At 43.5% G+C, this 20,902-nt stretch overlaps 3 protein-coding genes across 4 annotated transcripts in view; 2 read left to right on the forward strand and 1 right to left on the reverse strand.

Moving 5' to 3' along the window:
• Positions 1-1,824: 1,824 nt before the first annotated feature.
• LOC108100330 (neural/ectodermal development factor IMP-L2) lies at positions 1,825-15,001 on the forward strand. Its single transcript, XM_017204138.2, has 3 exons — positions 1,825-2,040; positions 13,361-14,137; positions 14,216-15,001. Exons 1-3 carry the CDS (start codon positions 2,035-2,037, stop codon positions 14,228-14,230), a joined length of 798 nt encoding a protein of 265 aa, XP_017059627.1. The 5' UTR covers positions 1,825-2,034; the 3' UTR covers positions 14,231-15,001.
• On the forward strand, positions 12,308-12,403 carry LOC122319907. Its single transcript, XM_043207801.1, has one exon. The coding sequence runs from the start codon at positions 12,308-12,310 to the stop codon at positions 12,401-12,403; it is 96 nt and encodes a 31-aa protein (XP_043063736.1).
• Positions 15,002-15,047: 46 nt separating the features above from the next.
• Positions 15,048-20,902, reverse strand: part of LOC108100327 (neurobeachin-like protein 1) — a 33,520-nt gene continuing 27,665 nt past the window's right edge. For both annotated transcript variants that reach the window (XM_017204135.2, XM_017204134.2), the window contains 3 exons: positions 20,787-20,901; positions 17,643-17,820; positions 15,048-16,652 (listed from right to left, as the gene is read on the reverse strand). In XM_017204135.2, coding sequence (XP_017059624.1) covers positions 16,487-16,652; positions 17,643-17,820; positions 20,787-20,901 — 459 coding nt within the window. In that variant the 3' untranslated portion in view covers positions 15,048-16,486. The remainder of the gene's footprint in view (positions 16,653-17,642; positions 17,821-20,786; position 20,902) is intronic.

A 20,902-nucleotide genomic window follows, 5' to 3' on the forward strand; every position in this document is an offset into this window, starting at 1 on the left:
TTGGGCGTGGCACCCCGTCTGTTGCCAAGTGACCGTTTTCCATTCCGATTTCCATCTGCGGTGGCAAGGTCCCAGCAGCCCATCATCATCAAGTTCCCGCCACGATGATGACCGAACTGGTGGTCACCATTATGACTTTCCCCGGCTGTCGGTTGCCCGTGATTGCGAGAGCTCCACTTCATTTGAATATAACGGTGGCAGGCCACTTGGAGCACGTAGGCCCACACAGAGAAAAAATGGAGGAGAATGTGTAACAGATTAAATCTGCCAAGATTATTAAAAGGATTTTGGATTCTATTCTAAATTTTCAACATTTGGTTTGAGAAAAATGATGCCAAAATATAAGCAATATTTTGATCAACAAATTATCTTCTCATTTTTTGTTTTGATTAAAAATATAATGTGTCACAGAAGTAAGACAATTGCTGTCACAGATAAGCGCTTTCTAATTAATTAAAGTAAATGTACACCTGGAAAATATCACCGCCTGGTGACGAATCACGTAGAAGTGATACAGATAATAGCCTGTTGCCAAAAACCGAATCAAGAGTCATATTCTTTGACTCATAATTTTTCACTGTGCTTCTTCAGATATTTTCGGAAGTTGTTTGCCATTGTTTAAATTAAGTGTGGGTGTGCAAGAACCACTTTGAGAGGCAGCAATGGCCAGTTGAGCTCTAATTAGGAGGGATATTATTGTTATTTTTTGGCGGGTAAGGGCTGATTGTTTTGACAGGGATTAACTATTTTGGCAGTACTTTTTTTTTCGGTGCCCTGACTCCTAGACTCCGAAGTGCATTTCAATTGACGCCACACCAAAATCAATTGCAGCATCGTCTGCGGCGGGATCTTTGTGCAATTGGTCCGGGGCTCTGGAATGCAAATAGTGGCAGCAATTGATGCAGAACCCCGACTGGAGGCAGCAGGTCTGCCATGTCTTCCATATATCTTCCATATCTATAGCTACATATACTACGAGTATATCCGTGACGAGTGATGTCCGCCATTATCCGACTTCAAGTGATTGACTGTCTGACCGGAAAGCAGATGGAACTAATTTGAGTTTAAGTCGCAACCTGCAAAAATCTGGATTTATCAGCCGAAGAGTGACGGCATTCGAACTCTTAATTGGCCGACATCTATTGATCCTTGCCGGGGGTGCTTGCCATATGGTAATGGATCGAAGGGGTGTACGGTTTCGGTTGAAAAACCGTACTGCTGCCGTATGCATTTGGGGCACACGCATTTCATTTTGAGTTCGATTTCCAGTCCGATCCGAACACAGGCGATCCAATCTTCGGCGAATGTTAATGAGAAAAATGTGATTGAAAATAATAAATTTGCATGAAATTTTCATCGGTGGCGAGTTGCGAGTTCCGAGCCAATCAATCAAAGGAGAGCAACAAGTAAGGCGCAGCCATCCCCTGTGAGCCACCCCCTTTTTGGGGCTCAAGGCACGAGCAACGCAACGAGCACAGATACAGATGCGAATACGGATTCAGATACTGTATCTGTATCTGTGTATCTGTGTGCCTGCTGTGTCCGAATCTCTATCTGTGTCTCTACTTGTATCTGTATCTGTATCTGTATCTGTACTTGTAGATGTATCTGTAGAGAGTGCCGACGCCATAACCGTTATTAAAGCCCCAGAGGAGTCCAATTTGCTCGCTCGTCCGTTTGTCCGCCCGTCCGCTCGTCATCCCGCTCGTCGTCCGTTCGTCCCGCTTCGCCCACTTGTTGATTTTTGTTTCGGGCATGCCCATGCCAGATATAAAAGCCTGGTCGCTCAATCTTCCGCCACACAGTCCATCACTCGCCACATCTCGAGCAGAACGGAGCTCCACTGGGAACCGAGTGTTTAGAGCCCAGAACTCAGCGAAGCTGCATCTTGCGTTTTTGGTGTGCCAAGTGCCCAGTCGAAAAGCCCGCCTTAAAGTATTCCAAATCCACCGGGAACTCCAGCGAAAGTTCTAGAACTCTAGTGAAAGTGCCAAACGAAGCTTTGCAGTGAACGTCATCGAAGAAACCAAAGATATGCAGGTAGGATTACCAAATAAATATAACCAAATAAATATAACCAAATAAATATAACCAAATAAATATCAGGCAATTAACATAAGTTTGGTGATACCTATTTTTTTTACTTCTGAAAAAAATAAAAAATATTTTTTTGGTAAAATATTTCTTAAGTTTACTAAAGTGCCATTAAAGTTAATTTTAAAAAATAATGAAATATTTTATAAATTTTTATCTACGGAAATTTAAAGCATCCTTACCATAGATAGATATTAAAGTTTTGATCACCTTTAAAAAAAATAATGAAGTAATCCAAAATGAATGCAACTTGATAAATATTATAAGCAAAAGAGGTTTATTATTTATATAGATATAAAAGTTAAAAAACCTGCCCCAATATTATAAATCTCCGCCTAGAAACCGAGATTTGGCAGAAAAGATAGCTCAGTTAACTGGGGAACGGGGTTCGGAACCATCTCCAAAACTCGTACAGCAGCTTCCACCGCTTGACTCATCGCGAGAGTGTCGAAAGGTCTGAAGTAGACTTTGAGCTGTTAGCAAATTCCCATACATTATATGTTTGTACCAGTTTCTGATCGCGTTCCATCAATTCACAACTTTTGGGGATGAGAGTGCCAAGAAACAGAGCAATTTCAAGTTGCCTTGATTCATGTGACGCGGTTCCGAAGGGGCAAAAGTTAAACACTTAATTGAAACATTTCATCTCCGTAATTTAGCACACTCGTGATTTTTAATTGTACAACAAAAATGACTATTCTAGATTCGTTATCGCCCTAGGCAACAGGCCGCAGTCACAAACTCGTTAATAGAACACAACTTGGGATAGAAATGTGGCAGTTCACAATTCTCAGAGAAGTCGCCAGTGGGTCTGCAGATTCCCCCTGATATCAGATCCGAGATTGTTTATCTTTCGGAGAAGTCCCAGAGTCGCCAAACCCGGGCAATAATGATAAGTGCATCACTTTGGCAAAAATATGCTTTCATCCGCCGAAAACCGAGGAACCCAGAGTAAACAAAGTCCTCAGAGGCGATCGAGCGTGAGACAAACTCGAGTTGTCAAACAAAACTTAAGAATATTATTGAGAATTCCCTTCTTGTTATTGTTTCTTAATCTTCTTAGCTGTCTTACTGAGAACTTTGCGATTTGTTCATTTCCAGTAGAGTCTGGAAAAATCTTCTTTCACAACTTTGTGCAAATTGGTTTATATGGCAGATAATTTGATTAAATAATTGCTAATCAAAATTTGTATTTTATATTAGCTTCTTTTAGATTACTTTCTGTTTGCAAATGATGTACAATGGTCTAAGATATTGAAGAAATTCTGTTACCTTCTTTATTATTATTTAAAATTCTCTTCTTTTAATTGTTTCTTAATCTTCTATTAATTACCAGTATAGTCTGGAAAAATCTTCTTTTATAACATTGTGCAAATCGGTTTATATGACAGATAATTTGATTAAGCAATTACTAATCAAAATTTGTATGCAATTTTGGGTTCTTTTTTAAATGATATACAAAGGTCTAAGATATTGGAGAAATTCAGTTACCTTATTTCCTACAGCTTGGAATGGCAGAACCGTTTGTAACCTTGGCTTGTCAAGGGTTAATCCGATCTGCAGTTGGCCGGCTGCTGAGTCAGTTTTCTTGGGTTAGGCAAAAGCGGCTATGCATTTAGTGTCGTGTCAGCTCGAGACCTCCCCGATTGGTTTTCTGTTCCAAGTGGAGCGGTGTCTACGTGAGCCGCCGAACATCTCCAGCTCCACTACACACATACATACACATACTCGTACATATATGTACACCTTTAAAAGCACCTCTAAAAAGCCACCTCTCCTCGAGAATTGGTTACATGTTTTAATTTTTTTTTGAGCCTGACGTTGCGCTGGTCACGCAGGCACTGTTCCCCCACTCAACTCCTCCCCCGCCCCCTCCAAAAACCACTATCGTACGATTCTGAGTCGAAGCCAATTCACAGCAATTAATAATCAGATCGCTTTGTAATAAATTGCAATTTTATTAAATGCAAAAAAAGACAGACTAAGCAAAAATCTCGTTGCCTTCGATTTTTTCGCAATGAAATTAGTTGGTGGGGGGTAGAGGGGAGCGAGGGAAGGAGGGGGGTGGGTCAGGGCAGAGAGTCGCGGGTTCAAATGCGTCACAATCGCAGTTTAATTCGCAATATTCCTTTTTGCATGCGATCGAGATAAGAGAGCGGGCGAACCAAGAGGCTGAAGAGAAAGAGGGAGAGATAAGAGCATGAAAGAGCCAACATCGCTCTTTTATGGCGGGCAGCGCTGCCCCCCTTTTAAGGGGGTGTGTGTGTGAGAGAGACGAGCCCCCAACTGATGCTGTGTGTTTATCCACTCACACACACTCGCGCACACACAGCGGTACACTCAATTATGCTACACACTAATGAATGGAGATATGAATTGCGCACAAACACACGCACAGTAAGTGAAGACAATTAGGAGGAATCTTTAATTGGCAGCCCCGTCCTCAATGACATACCCCCTCTGCCACTCCCCCTCTTCTGTGTGTGTGTGTGTGTGAGTGGGGCAACGAGCCCCTTTTATACATATGTACATGTTTTTGCTTTCATAATTGTTTTTCAAGCTCTATTGAACTTGGCGCTTTGATGATGATGACGATAACAACGCTCGAGTTGAAAATAACATCGCCTCACACGTCATCGGACGTCATCTGCTCACCCTATCCCAAAAAAGAGGGATGCCGCTAATCTGGGGGGTCTTTAATAAAAACATCACATAATACATCTAGCATATGCTAGCTAGTTAGAATCACAGGACTCACAAAAGACGCTTGCACGACCAAACCCAACCAACTTATTATTAAGGTATTGTTGTCTGTTTAGGACGATTACTCTGATAAAGATATATTTTTCTGGGTATAAAGTTTACTAACGCGCCAAAAATGTAAGCCTAAGTAAAAGATTTAAAGCTAAATTCGCCACATCACCTTTTTATCAGTATTGGTTGGACTTTTACGATATAGATAAGAAAAGAGATTTATTCAAGGAATTGCCACCTCATCTTCGAGATAACGAATTTGAGATAATTCACTTAGAGTTAATACAGTTTAACTTTAGTATATTTGATATCATAAATTCCTTCGTCTGAAGAAATTACTTTTTAAGGGTATTAATTGTTCGGCTTCCAAAATCTAACCTCGTTTTCTGTTATTGTTTTCTTTTGCCAATTCACTATAATGGAATGATTACAATTAGAATGAAACACGAAGAAGATAAGAACTGTCAATGGGGGGCGCAAAGAGTTGGGGACTCGGCGGGATGGGCGATTGTTGACATATAGCACGTTCTAATACTCATACCTCTAATATCGGAAACGCAGTTCACTGGACTTTTTTCGATAACTGATGTGACTGTACTAGTAAGTTAAACTCATGGTTCCTCTGGAAAATGGTTAAATTAGTAACAGATTCTGTGATATCAAAAGATTGAGATATTTGGAAACTACTTTAAGTCAGTTTGAGATACAGTTAATAGAACCGTTAATTAGTCCTGAGAAAATGTCCTCCGTAATCGGAACTCTCTAGTGGTTTCTCAAGCACCCTACCATTTACCGTTTTGTCATGTAAGCAATGCTAATTCCCTGCTAGTTGGATGCACTTTCGAGTGACCCAACCCACTAACCGTTTGAATACATTAGTTTGCCGACTGCCATGACTCACCGGGTCTCTCTCTCACGTACACACACACACACACACATGTGCGAGGGTCCCAGGGTTATGCTCTAACTCTCGGGCTCACCTTTTCGCTGCGCTGAAGAGCGCACCCAGAGCAACGACACCGGTGGTGGTTTAGGGTTGGGGGTAGAAATAGGGGAGGGGGTACGGCTTGGATCGGCTTAAATGGCTGATGCAATCGGAACGCAAATTGGGCGAGAGCCGGGTCTCCGCTTGCCTCTCTTTCGGCTTTTGGGCCAGTTGCACAACAAACAGAAGGTACGAACACCAACAACGCCCGGTAATCGGAGATCCGAAAAAAGAAGAGACACCCAAGACGATATTCGAGGAATTCCAGAGAGTCGTATTACCCGTGCTCGCATAAATCGTCGCCGGTTAATTGATAAATCACACTTACCGCATGCTGATTTGTAAGCCATGAATATGCGATGAGGAAGTCCGCTTCCACAATTCCGATTCCGTCACCTTCGCTGATAAGCTTCAGTTTTCAGACATGAGTTTTCAGTTTAGTGTTTTTTTTTTTTGTTTTTTTCGTCAGAGACCCACAGCAGCCACATTGCTATTAACTACCCCCAACCGCCAAGCAATTAGTGTTAATTGCATTTCATTCGGATTTGTCGTGAAAATTTTCCACATTTTACAAAAAAGAGAAGAAACTTGATATGTGGTTTCAAAAATTTTCCATTCCATTTGTTCGTTATGCTTGGTACATACATTACATTACACACACTGGCTGTCGAGTGTGAGTGGTGTGCGTGTGTGTGCGTCGAGATCTCGTTATAATGTAGAACAGCTTCGGAGAATGGGGCATTGCCCAAGAGAACCGGAGAGATCGGAGATCGGCGAGCCAACTCGCAGAGGGGCTTATCAGGAACTTTGGGGTTCCATCCAGTTCAAGTTTAGGGGTCGAAAGAATTAATCCCGTAGACTTTGCCGTGATTTCCCCACCTTAGAAAAGGAATCACCTCCCAAAACATTCATGAATCACTAAGACGATTCAATTATTTGTTTGCGTTAGCATAATATGGGAAAGTCTGGGAAAAATTATAAAACATGCTTCATGGAGAATCAAATTTGAAGAAACAAGTTTCTTTAAGGATATACAGGATACAATTGCACCACAATGAAAATTGATATATTAGGAAGTATTTCAAATCGCTGTTACAGACTATAAAGTCAAGGTAGTTTAAATGGCAAAGTACAGTATTATTACCCATAAAATCAATTTGTAATCGCATTTCTTTTGTGGCATATACAGACATTAACAATTAAAGCAAATATTACATTGTTTAGAGAAATACTGTACATTTTCAATTAAAAACCAAGTAAGAAAGGATTTCCCCCGCTGCTTTCGGGGCAATTACGAGCACCTGCCTGAATGCCATTCATGGGCAGAAGTCAAGCGGTCGGTCGGACGTGCTGTCCGCCGTCGATTCCGATTCCGATTCCAATCCAATTCCCTGAACTGACCTTTCATATCGCTGTCAAGGCGACACGAGCTCATTGCGGCATTCGGTCTTTGTTCCAGTCTTCAGTCTTCGGTCTTCGGTCTTTAGTCTTTAGCAAACAAGCGAAGGAGATCGAGCGAGACAAGTCGAGAAGTTGAAAAGTTGGGAAGTTGGAAGCCGAGAAGCCGAGAAGTTGGGCTGTTGCTAGGCGGCTAAAACCCGACTTTATCAGTGACAGCAGGCAAAAAGGCGGGGAGGGGGCGGGGGTTGCGGGGTTGCGGGGTACGGGGCACTGTGAAAACGGCACAGAATTTGTGGCATGAACATGAATTTTCTCACGTCGTCACCAGCGTTCCACTGGCTGATACAGTCGGACACACACAGTGAAGCGCACCGGAGATACAGATACGCCGACAACCTGCAATTCACCGCCTGCATCTGCATCTGTATCTGTGCCTGTGTACCTGTGTATCTTTGTATCTGTATCTGGCCGACTGGTCTTGGCTTGCCAGTTGCATGTTGCACTATCTTTTCCCCGAACTCTCGGCCTGTCTCCGCCTCACTCGCAGTCTCGATTTCAGTCTCTATCTCCGTCTCCGACTCCGACTCCTGCTCTATCCGTCCGTCCCGCTGTCCAAGCGGCTGACTCTGAATGGGACGTTTCCCCGACCCCTTCCAGATAGTACACTTCACAAAATCGGGTAACCTATGTTCTGGTTCAAGAGTAACATTTCCTATGAGGTATACTTTTGACTTAATGACTGCAAGGGTATAGCTTCCTTTCCAGTTTTTGGTATGCACTCAGATAGAAAGGAAATAAAAAGGGTCACCTACTTAAATCTCAGTGTACCCCAACCACCGACTGGTTCCGGTGGTGTGTTGCTATTGCTGCTTTGTATCTGCGGCTCTGGAGGTGTTGCTATCGCTGGCACGACGTTAATTAGCAGAAAAGTGCAAACGATGTGGGCCGGCCGAGTGGTGCGATGCACCGTGGTGTATAGTAGAGTGGTGCAGAGTGGTGTCGAGTGGTGTAGAGTGGTGTGGCGGTGCCCGAAGAGATCTACCCATTACCCATTATCCATTAGCGGAAGCGGACCAATTTGGCTTACCCATGCACATGCACGAGTCTCCGATCGTCCGATCGTCCATTGTCATGATGCAATAATTTGTGCCATCAGCTCGCCGCACAATCGTACGATTTTCAGTCAGCTTCAGCTATATGGAAAGCAAGAAAAAAAATCCGAAAAAAAGAGTGACGGGGGGCCAGACCTCGACCTCTCTTTCACTCGCCATATGTATATAGTATATGCGGCTTGGCCGAAGTGAAAACCAGCTATCGATCGTTTCTAGGAAATGGAACCTATAAATCTACGCTTCGCACGAAAGACTTCGATGACAATGATGCTGGGCCGTCCGTCCACCTGAGATCGGAAGATCGGAGGGGCGTTGATATCGGTGCCGGCCGGTGACGATCGCCCAAGTCGATGGCCACATGAATATGTATGCCAAGCCAAGCCAAGTTGAGACTGTTCCGATTCCAATCCCATTACTGGTGATCTCATTTGGGTAGGCCCCTTAAATTACACTCAGAAAAATGCACAGGTCCTTCTTTAGTATGCTTTAAACACCACAACAAGTACTTCCTTTGTAGGTTATAATTCCCAACTGCTTTTTCACCAGCATCAATCTTGTTGATATATCCCTGATTTTTCAACTGCCACTTGACGCTCTCATGAAGTTTTATTGCCGCCATCAAATTCAATTTAGTCGCAAAGTATCCGATTTTTATTTCTGATTGCTCGGTTTGATCCCGCTCAATTGCATCCGTGTGCGGCGGTCGGCCGGTTGGTCATCTAGGAAGTGCAACCCCTGACCGCGCCACTCGGCGGCAGCGAGTGTTACGTGAGGGGATCGTATTGTATCGCATAGTATCGGATCGCCTGCCCCTTCCGTCCTGCCCTCTCCTTCTATTGTAGAAAGTGCTCCCCAAGTCGCATCAAAAGGCCATTTCAATTCAGTGCCCCTTACGTCAGCGTTACGATATCGTTGCCAGCGCTTTGAGGTGTGCCGTCCAAGGCTGATGGGAGGAGGGCGGAGGAGGCGGTGTCCAGGGGGCGGTATCCAAAGGGGGCTCGAGGGGATGCGAGGAGGGGGCAAACGGAGGCAGCGGCACGAGACACATTTCAAGCACCTGCAAGATTTTTCCCTCAATTGAATTTCGCTTTGTGGCTTGCTCGATGCCGCTGCCAAGTTTTTTCTTTCTTTTTCAGTGGCGAGGGGGGCCAAAGGGGTGGCACATGGCAAGGAGTGGGGTTCAGGGGGGAGCAGGGGGGACCAGTCTGCGGTCGGACGATTTGTGTAACGTGCAATAAATAAATTACTCGTAGAATTGAATCTAGTTGTCGATGTGGCTTGTCGATAAAGCGAAGAAAGAAACTAGTCGCGGTGCCTCAATCGTCGTCTCCCCTTCCCACAGCTCCCAACCCCCTTTCCCCTCCCCCATCCCCTTAGCCACAGGCGGCTGCCGCCCGGCAACAGCGGAAAGCGAACACGCGATGTGGCTGCCAGTCTGTCTGCCATTTTAACTGCACCTCCGGCCCCCAGTCGCCACCGCCCAGCTCACAGTTCCCGGCCGGCAACGCCAGCTCAGACTAGTTTCGATCCCCCTATAATCAGCCCCCAATCCTCCCATATTCACTTACATATACGAGTGGGCAATCAACGAGGCACTTGGAAAAAATCCGTGGACTTTTAATAGATTTCTAGGAGAGAGATTCACAATACCTAAAGGAATTTCATTTAAACAGATACTTCTAGATGCTAATTTTTAAGAAGATAATCTCTTTTCTAATCCATTCAACATTAAAAGTATCTTTATAGAGATAAAGTATGTTTGAAACCTCGTAGTACTTCAAAGTTTTTAAGAATTTTAACCCCTTCAACATTAAAAGTATCTTTATAAGGATAAAGTATGTTTGAAACCTCGCAGTACTTCAAAGTTTTTAAGAAGATGATATCTTTTCTGACCCATTCACCATCAAAAGTATAACTATCACATCAAGTATGTTGAAATCCGTTTAATAGTTAGTTAGTTAATGAAATCCCCGACTCTTTCTCAGAGTGTAGCTTGTGGTATCGTACTGCCTCTTCCCCTCCCCCTCCCCCTCTTTCCATCCAGCCAACGGTCGCCGCAGACAAACTGGCACTCACACTTGATTGCAATGAGGCGATCGCACGGACAGATCGGACAGAAAGACGGACTGACGGACAGAAAGACGGACAAGCCAGTGACTTGGTTGGACTCGGAATCGAAGTCGAACTCAGACACGGTCTCGGCTAATGGAACCTTGCACCATGCCACTTCCACACTTCCCCACTTCCACTCCCGCCAAGCCAACTCAATCCGATCGGAGCCCCGACTTCCCAACTTTAATGAAGACTGCGGTGGAACCAGAGTGGTCTGTTCTCGGCCAGACATCTGATTGCCTCCACTGTCAACGGGCTTTGGAGTCCAGTTCTGCCCCTCGTCGGCGGTTTATTAAATTGGGAGAATGGTTATGAGTGTCAAAAATCGAGTCAGCGAAAATGAAATCACAAAAATAATTAAAACCACTGAGATTTGTGAAATCAAATCAGCGCAGTTAATTTATGGTCCTGATAACTACAGACGAGCCTTGATATCTGCAATGCGGGCATTTAAACAAAACTTTTGCTTTGTTTATAATCACATCACTTCTGGAATCAGTTCATGAATAGGCATTTGACGCATAAGTGTCAAACCTGAAATGGTTTTTGACACCTTCTATATACAAAGATCGTATTTCTATTTTTGACAGCTCCCATTTTACCACATCCCACTTGACAATTAGTGCTTAATTGTCAGTGGGAAAATATTGTGGTGTCAGATTTTGAAATTCGGTATGAAAGTTTTGAATTAATATATACAAGATTACCTTCTAAACTGTATGTTTAGAATCAAAGCAAATCTTTTTCTTTATATAAAATAATTAATAAAACTATAATACCCTCTGCTTCTTGCAAGGGTATAATGAAAGAAACCCCTCTTAATACGAGATAAGGATGTTTCAAGTTATGAAATAGAAATCCCATGTACCAGGATTTGAAAGATGTCTTCTAGTGTATCTTTCTGGTAAAACATCGAAGGCTCTGTTGATCTCGCCTTCATATCTTACGATTAGCTTCGTTTCCAAGTTACGGATGTTGCACTGTAGCTGCGACTGCAATTAGCCATCGAAAGCCAGATCCCGTGTCGGATAATCGAATCCCCCGTCCGGTTATATCCGTTTTGTTCCGCACCTTCCCGGTGCGGCGGTCGCATAAAGAATTACGATCCGAGAACGAGTAATTGAATGCTGCTACGGATAGGGAAAGATGGAAGGAGGGAGGCAGGGAGGGAGGAGGGAGAGGAGCGTAGCGGCGAAGAGAGCCATGCGAGACCGAAGAGAGGCGGAGAAGGCGGAGAAGAGAAGGAGAGCGAGCCGATCCACAAGTGGAAGTGACAAAGTGCCCGTGTGTGAGTGAGCCGGCGTCGCATATAAATGGAACGGCGCAGCGGTCGAGCATTCACAGTCACAGTTTCCAGCTGTTAGCTTCCAGCTGTCGAACTCAACTATCTGAGATCCTCTGATCCGCCAACCGATCTATCTGATCCTCGCTCTCAATCCGCCGTGAACCGCGATCGCAGCCCCAAAAAAAAAAATAAAACCAACTAAAGAAAGAAAAGCCAACCATACCTTGACTCGAGTGTAATGTCGATGAACCGTGCGTATTCAAACGAGTGCCGCGCCAACCAGACCAACGTATCCAAGTCCACATCCAAGGAGGCCCGTTCCGACCACTGAAATTGACCCACTCGAGGATCGAATGTGCCAGAGCCGTCGTCAGCTAGACATTCGCTACGCCGAGACCCACTGAAGCCGCACCTCCGCCGCCGCCCAATCCGCCCAGCTGACCCCCCAAAGGCGAACTCCAACCTCGCTCCGATCGATCCTCGCACCAAAGGGTTCGGCAAGTAGCCAAGATTCCGCCGACACTGCGCTGCACGACCTCCAAGACGGCATCCAGGGCCGGACCTATGTCAGTGCTAAGCCAACTGCTGCTCAACTTCAACCAGAAAGCCCAGACCCGGAGCCACCACAACATAGAGCTGATAAATTCGTTCATAACATAACGATAAGCCGACCCTCGACACCACTTGATATATCAACCAACGTTAGGCAGAAATTTGCAAACATTTTTTACCGGAAGAGAAAAAAGAAATCAAATCAAAAGGTGAGTGAGTAATGCGTTAACAATAGACCACCACCGGTGACCAGTGACCCATTTTAAATCCAATGCCTATCTATCATTTTGAAAAAAAAAAAAAAAATCATCGAATTCGTAGAAAACCCCATAGCCGAAATCCCCGTCGAAGGGCAAAAACCGTCTGATGCAACATTCGCCAACGATTGGCGAATGACTTATTGGTGGGCAAATATACTCGTATAGTCGTATATGTGTACATAATACCCTCGAAACTTTTGAATAATTAATCGGTCACGCAGTTTGTAGTCCAGTCTAGACTCTAGACACATTAGCCCTTGATCTGCGGCTGAAGCGTGGGTGAATGTGAATCAGGTTGTAGCATAGAATTCGAAGAGGAAATTGACGTCACATTCCGCTTTTCGATTTCTGCCTCTGATTCTGCCCACGCAAGATTCTTGTATCTTTAGTTGTTTTTTTTTTTTTTTTTCTTTTTCTTTCTGGTGTCGTGGCATTGTGAAATTCGTATTGAGAGCGAAGATCTCTCGGGTTCGGTTTTGGTTTTGGTTTATGGGGATTGGGGGTTGGGGATTGGGAATTTATTCGGAAAAGGATTTCGATTCCGAGAGCCGTGGCATTTCGCAAGTGTTAGTAATATTCTAGAGCCCGGCGGCTGAAGGCCTTGTCATTTCTTATCGGGAAACGAGACTCTGGGACCTCCACTGATTTATGGTCGGTGATAACTGACTGGCTGGATGACTGGCTAGAATCGAAGCTATCTCTCCCCACGCTGGGGTTTATTAACCTATATTAGAATCGTACGACTTGCGGCTCTGGCAGAGAACTTTGAACTCACTTCCGATTTCCCCCCTTCTGAATCTTGCAGAAAATGAACTTACATGTGTGCGCCTTAGCGCTGCTGCTGTTCGGCAGCATCGCCACTGTCCGCGGAAGAGCCGTGGACCTGATAGACGATAGCAACGATGTGGACAACTCCATCGAGACGGAGGAGAGGCCGCGCAACCGGGCCTTCGAAGCCGACTGGCTCAGGTTCACCCAGACGCCGCCGACGAAGGTGCAACAGGTGGACGGAGCCCCAGTGGAGATCGTCTGCGAGATGATGGGCTCCCAGATACCCAGCATCCAGTGGGTGGTGGGCCACCTCCCCCGCTCCGAGATCGACGACCTGGACTCCAACCAGGTGGTTGAGGATGCCCCCAGCGCCATCGTCCGCGTCCGCTCCTCGCACATCATCGATCACGTGCTGAGCGAGGCGCGCACCTACACGTGCATCGGACGCACTGGCGCCAAGACCATCTATGCCAGCACTGTGGTGCATCCGGTGCGCTCCTCGCAGTTCGCCCCCAAGAAGAACTACCTGGGGCCCCAGAAGCCGCGCATCGTCTATTCGGAGAAGACGCACCTCGACCTGATGGGCTCCAACATCCAGCTGCCCTGTCGGGTGCATGCCCGTCCCAAGGCCAAGGTCACCTGGCTGAACAACGAGAACAAGAAGGTCCTGCCGGGCCATCGCCACCGGGTCCTGCCCAACGGCGATCTCCTGATCGCCGAGGTCAAGTGGGAGGACATGGGCAACTACAAGTGCATAGCCAGCAACGAAGTGGGAGAGGACACCGCCGACACCTTCGTGTATCCCGTACTTGTAAGTATTCCTTATAGCGACCCTCCAATCCCAACTCCTCCTAAGTAATCCCTTATTCTTCTTCTCTTGTTCTTGCAGAAGGAGGATGACTAAACCACCCACCACCACCAAAAAATGAAACAAAGGCTATTGGATTGACGTTGGGAATTCATCTAGTTAGTTAGATAGATCAAATGCCTTCGAAGATGCGTGAAAAAAGAAAAAAGAAATATTAGAAAAAAAAAATACACAAAAAAAAAACATAAAAAACAATATGGAGAGAAAGGTCATACGATTTACATTTATGTACAACTTAGGCTAAGCAGAAACTAGCTCGTAATCCAGGTAATTAACCGTATCTAATGCCGGCTTAGACACTAATTTTCTAACCACATACCCTCGAATAGCAGTCACACGTATCGCATTCGAATTATAGTATCTGCATTATGGTTTTCTTCAATTATAGTTTTAGTTATCGGCTTGTAATCACGCGTCTTTTGTTTTTTGTAAGTAGCAATGATTGTTCCTAGCGATTCAGGCGAGCTCTAGTTAACGTATTTAAACTAATTGGCCGTTTACTTAAGGGTGCCACACAACCCACAGACCGCACACACCAATCAATCAATCAATCAATAAGTCAATCACCCAATTCGTATTTATGTGCACCCATCATTTCTGCAATTAATTTATTGATCGACCAAATTCATCCAGCATCCAGCAATTCATACAGAACAACGGAATAGTATTCACGGAATCAATCAGTTTCATAAGCTACCCAATTATGTTTTAATTTATAAGGTAATAGAACTGAAATATGGTTTTCTAATTGTTTAGTTTATAATCAACTTCAAGCGATTGTTTTTGAATAAATACACCAAAAATTGATTCACTAATTTATTTTTTGGGGGGTGGAAGAAATCAGCTTAATATATACTGTGGTTTGCATCACTTTATTGACAAATCTCTACAAACTATGGATAGTCACATTATCTACATAAACTCGTACAGTTACGAAAATACATTGAACGGGCAAAACATTTTACGATATTACGCGATACGATCTTAACAACAAATAACGAACTCCGATCCCGAAGGACCTTTACGTACACAGATGATATATACTATATATTGCTGGAGTAAGATATAGATAGCTCGTTCGGATTCAGCAGATAATCTCACGTCCCGATTGTGCGAATGTTCTCTACTATATTACTATATGTGCGATTACGATTCGCCGAATGTGTATATTCAATTCACCTTTGATATTGTCGCTTGTCTTTGGAAATTCAAATTCTAGAGCCTGACGAGTTAGATCAAAGGCAGAAGTTTTTTGGGGGGAATGGAATGGGCACCGGAATAGAATCACAATCCGGATTCATTTGGGTATCTCTTGCCTTGGGGGGCACTGGTATTGTCTTTTTGTGTGCGGATCTCTGTATTGTGGACGGACTGTAATCGTGAGGTGATAATACTTTCAATTGGAAATGCTCTGTCAGTGATTGGATACCATGTGATTCGAGTGTGCCTACTTGATGGGACGAAGATCTCTGGGCTCTATTTTTGGTTTTGGTTTTGGATGGGATTGGTCTGGTGTCCGCAGGCGAAAAGGGGGCGCACCGAAAGTGTTTCTCTTGAGCACCCGAGCAGCTGGATGCCGTCCGTCGATCGGTGCGATCGGTTGCCGCTTTTAAAGCGCCTTGCCGCTGTTGCCGGGCGGCTTTTTTTTTTTTTTTGGTTCTTTTTCAGCTTTGATTTTTTTTTGTTTCTTATGGGCCAATTTGAAAGTCGCTCGTGATTCAGAGCGAAGTAGTTGCCAAGTGCGTCGACAACCAGTTTCCACCACCACCACCACAACCTCGCTCCATCTGCGTCTTCTTCGTCCCATTTGCCGGGGAGATAAATCCCCACCGCCACCGCGTCGCGCATGATTGATGATTTATTAACATTTTCGTCAAGCGACGAAGTGTGGGCCATCGATCATTTCTGGGGAGGATCGGCCACTGCGACAGGTGGCGGGCACGCACGTCGTCCGACTGGGACTGGGAAATACTGATTGGCGTGGTCGGCATGGAAATACCGCGAATGCAATCAATCGGCTTTGCTGAATATCTTTAGACACATTTGTCAACTTTCTGGGAATTGTTCGTTGGTCAAAGGCTTTGCTTTTGGCACGTCACGTAGCATGGGAAACGACCGAAAATAAATCATGACAAATCACGAGACACTAACTAATTCTAGAGTGGGCTAAAAGCGAGAGAAAAGAATCGATACGAAACGAAACGAAAAGGTGAAACCACTAATGCTAGGCAGATAGTAAAATTCGGGATCTCAGGAGGTCCAATGTCCAGCTCAGCTCCTGTTCTGTTCTTCTTAAACATTGAGCACGGAATGCTTCTTGTTGCCGCCGGAGGGCAGTTGCACGGCGATCACCGCCAGTCGTCCATCCCTCAGAGGCGCCAGGATGTGCGTGTTGCCCGGGGTCACCACCACCGTCTGGATGGGCACGTGCAGCGGAATGTCGAAGACGGGTTTTAACCTACAAAATAAAATACATTTTATTATTGAAATTATAATGGTAAGAGGTTTTTGTTTTACAAATATTTTAGGAAAAATTTTAGGAAAGTAAAATATATATTTAAGATGAGTTTTTTCTAAGATTTTCTAGTTTGTTTATTTATCACCAATAAAACAAAAAGATTTTTTAAACCTTTGACATTCAAAAATACTATCTTTAAAAACTCTAAAAAATCTAAAATATATATTTAAGATCAGTTTTTTCTCAGATTTTCCAGTTTGATTATTTATGACAAATAAAACAAAAAGATTTTTTAAACCTTTGACATTCAAAAGTAATACCTTTAAAAAATCTGAGAATCGACATTAAAATATAATCTAATAACAAATGGGAACCAAAAAAAATATTGAATATAAAAAAGCAACAGTATTATCAGAACATTTTTTTAAAGTTTGTTTTTAATGAATGGTATAAACATATAACGCAGTACTATCTGTTAAGTCTTTATCATGGTTTTAAAGGAAATTTTGTGAATGGCTTATAAAAAAATTTCCAAAATGTTTGCAAAGATTTCTATTATAATAGGTCAAGTAAAAAGTAATCCATTATTTGTACATGGAATTCATACTACATATTATCCTCACTTTAATGCTGAGGTTTGGTTTATTATTTGTGACCCCTGTGTTGTTAAAGTACTTTAATATGCTGTACAGATTCTAAATAAATACACAATTCAAAAAAAAAAAAAAAAATATTTGTACATGAAATTCAAAGCTTTTTCTAACCATAAAAGAATTAACCGATTTATTTCAAATAAGCACCATTTTTTTCTACAATCGATTTCCATTTTGATGGTAATTTTATGATACCCCTCTCATAAAGTCCTTCGTTCTTATTGATCCACTCTATACTTCTGATCCACTCTATACTTCAAATAATGGATTACATTTTACTTGACCTTATATTTTAATTTTCTAAATTTGTTTTAAAACTTCGTTAGACTCTTCTTACCCGTGAAGTCTGCTCATTGTGATGTCTCCGGCATCGTCGGCCACCACCAGGTAGTCGGAGGCACTGGCCAGTCCAGTGACCCGGCCAGAAACGTACTTGGAGCCGAGACTGCAGCCGTTGATGCTGTACACGTGCACCGAGTGCGAGGTGTCGTCCAGGGCACTGAAGGCGATGTGACCTGTGGATAAAGAATAGAGATGATTTTCCTGGGTTCAATCATCTGCGGCACTCTTCGATTGGGATTTCAGAATGTGGGGCAGGGCGCAGTGGCGGCGATCTACGCAGTGGAAACGCCATTATGCTATATAGTAGTATAGTATAGTAGACGAGGTCCGGCCCACTCGGCTGATAACCTGCTGATAGCATCGCATAGAAGCATTATCACATGGCGACATACCATAATATACCGCATACAACATTCAACATCCAAGCGATGCGTAGTTGCTCTTATCTGCACAAGTATCTGTATCTCTGTATCTGTATCTGTGTATCTGTGTGCCAATGCCACCACCCAGCGGCGAAACTCGTTCAGAAGGAAGAGCCACTAAATACCCTAGATTGGATCTGAATGAACTTCCTTCCACCCACCGGAGTGACCCGCACCATGTGTACAGAAATAACTGGTAATAACCGTGTTTCGTTGGTTTTGGCCAAACCCAAAGTTCATTCAACAAAAGTTTCAAACAAACCGCCTGATGTTTGCCGTATCTGTATAGTATATATATATAGTATATATCTTGATCTTTATTGGGGCCTTTTTTGCGTCCAAGAAATTTACTACACTACAACTATTTCATAAATTGTGTGCTGCGTCTTTCCATTCGAATTGAGAATTCGAATGAATGAATCGCCACTTGGTTTCCAGGAGGAGATCGGGGGGATCGCTTTGGATGGCTTTTCTGGTCGTGTGACTCTGACGCGCGATTCGTTCGCGGGGCTCGTTCGCCCCCCGATTTGATTCCATTAACATTAACGACGTTGGGTTAATGCCAGAGAACCGAACCGATGTCGCCTGGGTAGGCATACTATATATGTATGTATGTATGTACTATACTCAAGTGTATACATGTATGTACGTATGTATATATAATATTATAGTATGTGGTTGAGTTCGTCGCGGCCTGATAGTCAATCGATGGATGGCATCGGGTCTTCATTAGCGGCTATGTAATTGATTGGGGCCCGACAAGAACGCAATTAAGTGCCCATCAGTGCCCTGGAAATTGAACTGGATTGACGTTTTTCGATTCGGTTTCAATACTTCTGAGCCGCTGACTGCCGGATGTTGCGAATTTATAATCAGAAGTAATATTAATTCATTCGATAAGCGACCGGCTGCATGCGGCATATTCACTTAATATATATATATAGCTATATAATCGAGTTGCTGGGGGGAAAGGGGTCCCATATATATGGTCGGTGGTATATCAGTTTCAAAAATGCCCAAGCTGATTGCCCGAAAATCGAGTGGCTTAGCGAATCTATATGGCTGCATATTAAATATTAAAGAACTCGATATGCAAGCTGGCGCCATCGATTGACGTATTTCCAGCAAAGAATGCAAAGCAATCGGAATTCGAGGCTTATTGATTCGCATTATCACAAGACCAATATTGTATAACAAACAAAAATGAAAGTAAAGTGCAGGCAGTAAAGTGACTTTAACTTTTAAAACCTCGAATTGCGGGTAATGGAAGTACTCTTTTGCTTAGCAAAGGCAGAAATTTAAATACGAGTTAGACTCGTTCAGAAACCTGCCTATAAAATGGGAAAAATTTATGGAAACCTAATAAAAATTATAAATTATTTGCCATTTTGATTAGGAACGAGCAGCGTTTAATCTCTTTATAAAGGATTGCCAAGCAAGTGCAAATTAAACGGCTCCCCAGCGAACTCGAGCCAAACGATAAGCGATTTATTAAGGCTTTCCTAAAAATCACAGTCATTATGGCCCAATAATCATCAGCATGTTAATTACGGCCTGCGGTTTATGGTCGTAACATTTGCGTAAAACAATATTGATTCAGGTCGATTCAGGTACAAGTGCGCAATTATGATATTTCGTTATCGGGCACGTATCATCGGTGATCGGTGATAGTTACTGATTACCCTGATTCTCATTATAATGACACCTTGGCGTTGGCGTTGCTATGAGGAAAGTGGGAAAATCCGAGAGGCACACATTGTGTTTGGCTAACTGGCAAAGTCTTAACCTTGCTGGGGGTTCGTATACTTTACGATCCCCGAGTGTTTAAGCACGCTTTAATTTGGATTAACGCCCTGTCGCCTCAACTGCACCGCCCGATACGTCCGATAAGATATGGCGAGAGAGCAGTGGTGCATGGGCAAAGTCGGACGATTTCCAACATCATCATACCATCGTAATGGGGCATGGAGTGCCATGGAGGAGGAGGAGGAGGAGGGGCGACGCACATGGCCACACAATCACGTGATTCTCCGCGGCTCACTTATGTGTGGCAATTGACGATAGGAGGGCTGATTAAATTGTTTGATTGCCAGCCCCCCTCTTCAAACATAATGCGAGTGCTACGCAGTAGCACGTGAATGTTCCGCCGTCACATCGAAAGATTAGAAACACCACGATTGGTCGGAAAACTTTCCGAGATTATCGGTTTCAGGTGGCCCAACGTGGTGGTCACCTAAGCAAGCCGTCCTATGAGTCAGAGGAACAAGTTCCATTTCGTTGGTCTAATCAATTTAAAGTTGGCCCCTTGACAAGGTTTCTATCAGTGGCACTTCATTGAGTCCATTAACTGATTAATTTTTATATACATACTTAATTCAGTTATCTTATCAATAATGAAATTCTTTCATAACTTTTTTACGGTAACCTAACTTTAAATTCTATAGAGCTAAACTTTGTCCTCATAGACACTAATCATGACTAAGTTAAATTAAAAGAAGAACCCAACTTATTTCAGATTAACGCCGGATGACATGCTCAAAATGTGAAACATTCCAAGATAATTTGAATGTACAGACCCAAAAAATATAGCATGCTTTTAGGCAAAGTTATCAGTGGCTCTAAAACTGTTTGTAGGCATTTCTTGAACCCGAAGTAAAAGTCAGAAAATGAACCTTTTATATTTAAAATAAAAGCACTTAAATCAATTGAAAACTTACCATGATAGGAAAGGGTTACAAAAGAGATTTGTACGCAGGATTCAGTGCATCCAATGGGCTTGAGTGTTCTCACAAATTGACCTTCTTGCAGGGTATACACATTGACAGTTCCATCC

This window comes from Drosophila ficusphila, unplaced genomic scaffold (assembly GCF_018152265.1).
Source record: "Drosophila ficusphila isolate 14025-0441.05 unplaced genomic scaffold, ASM1815226v1 contig_286, whole genome shotgun sequence".
Taxonomy (NCBI): domain Eukaryota; kingdom Metazoa; phylum Arthropoda; class Insecta; order Diptera; family Drosophilidae; genus Drosophila; species Drosophila ficusphila.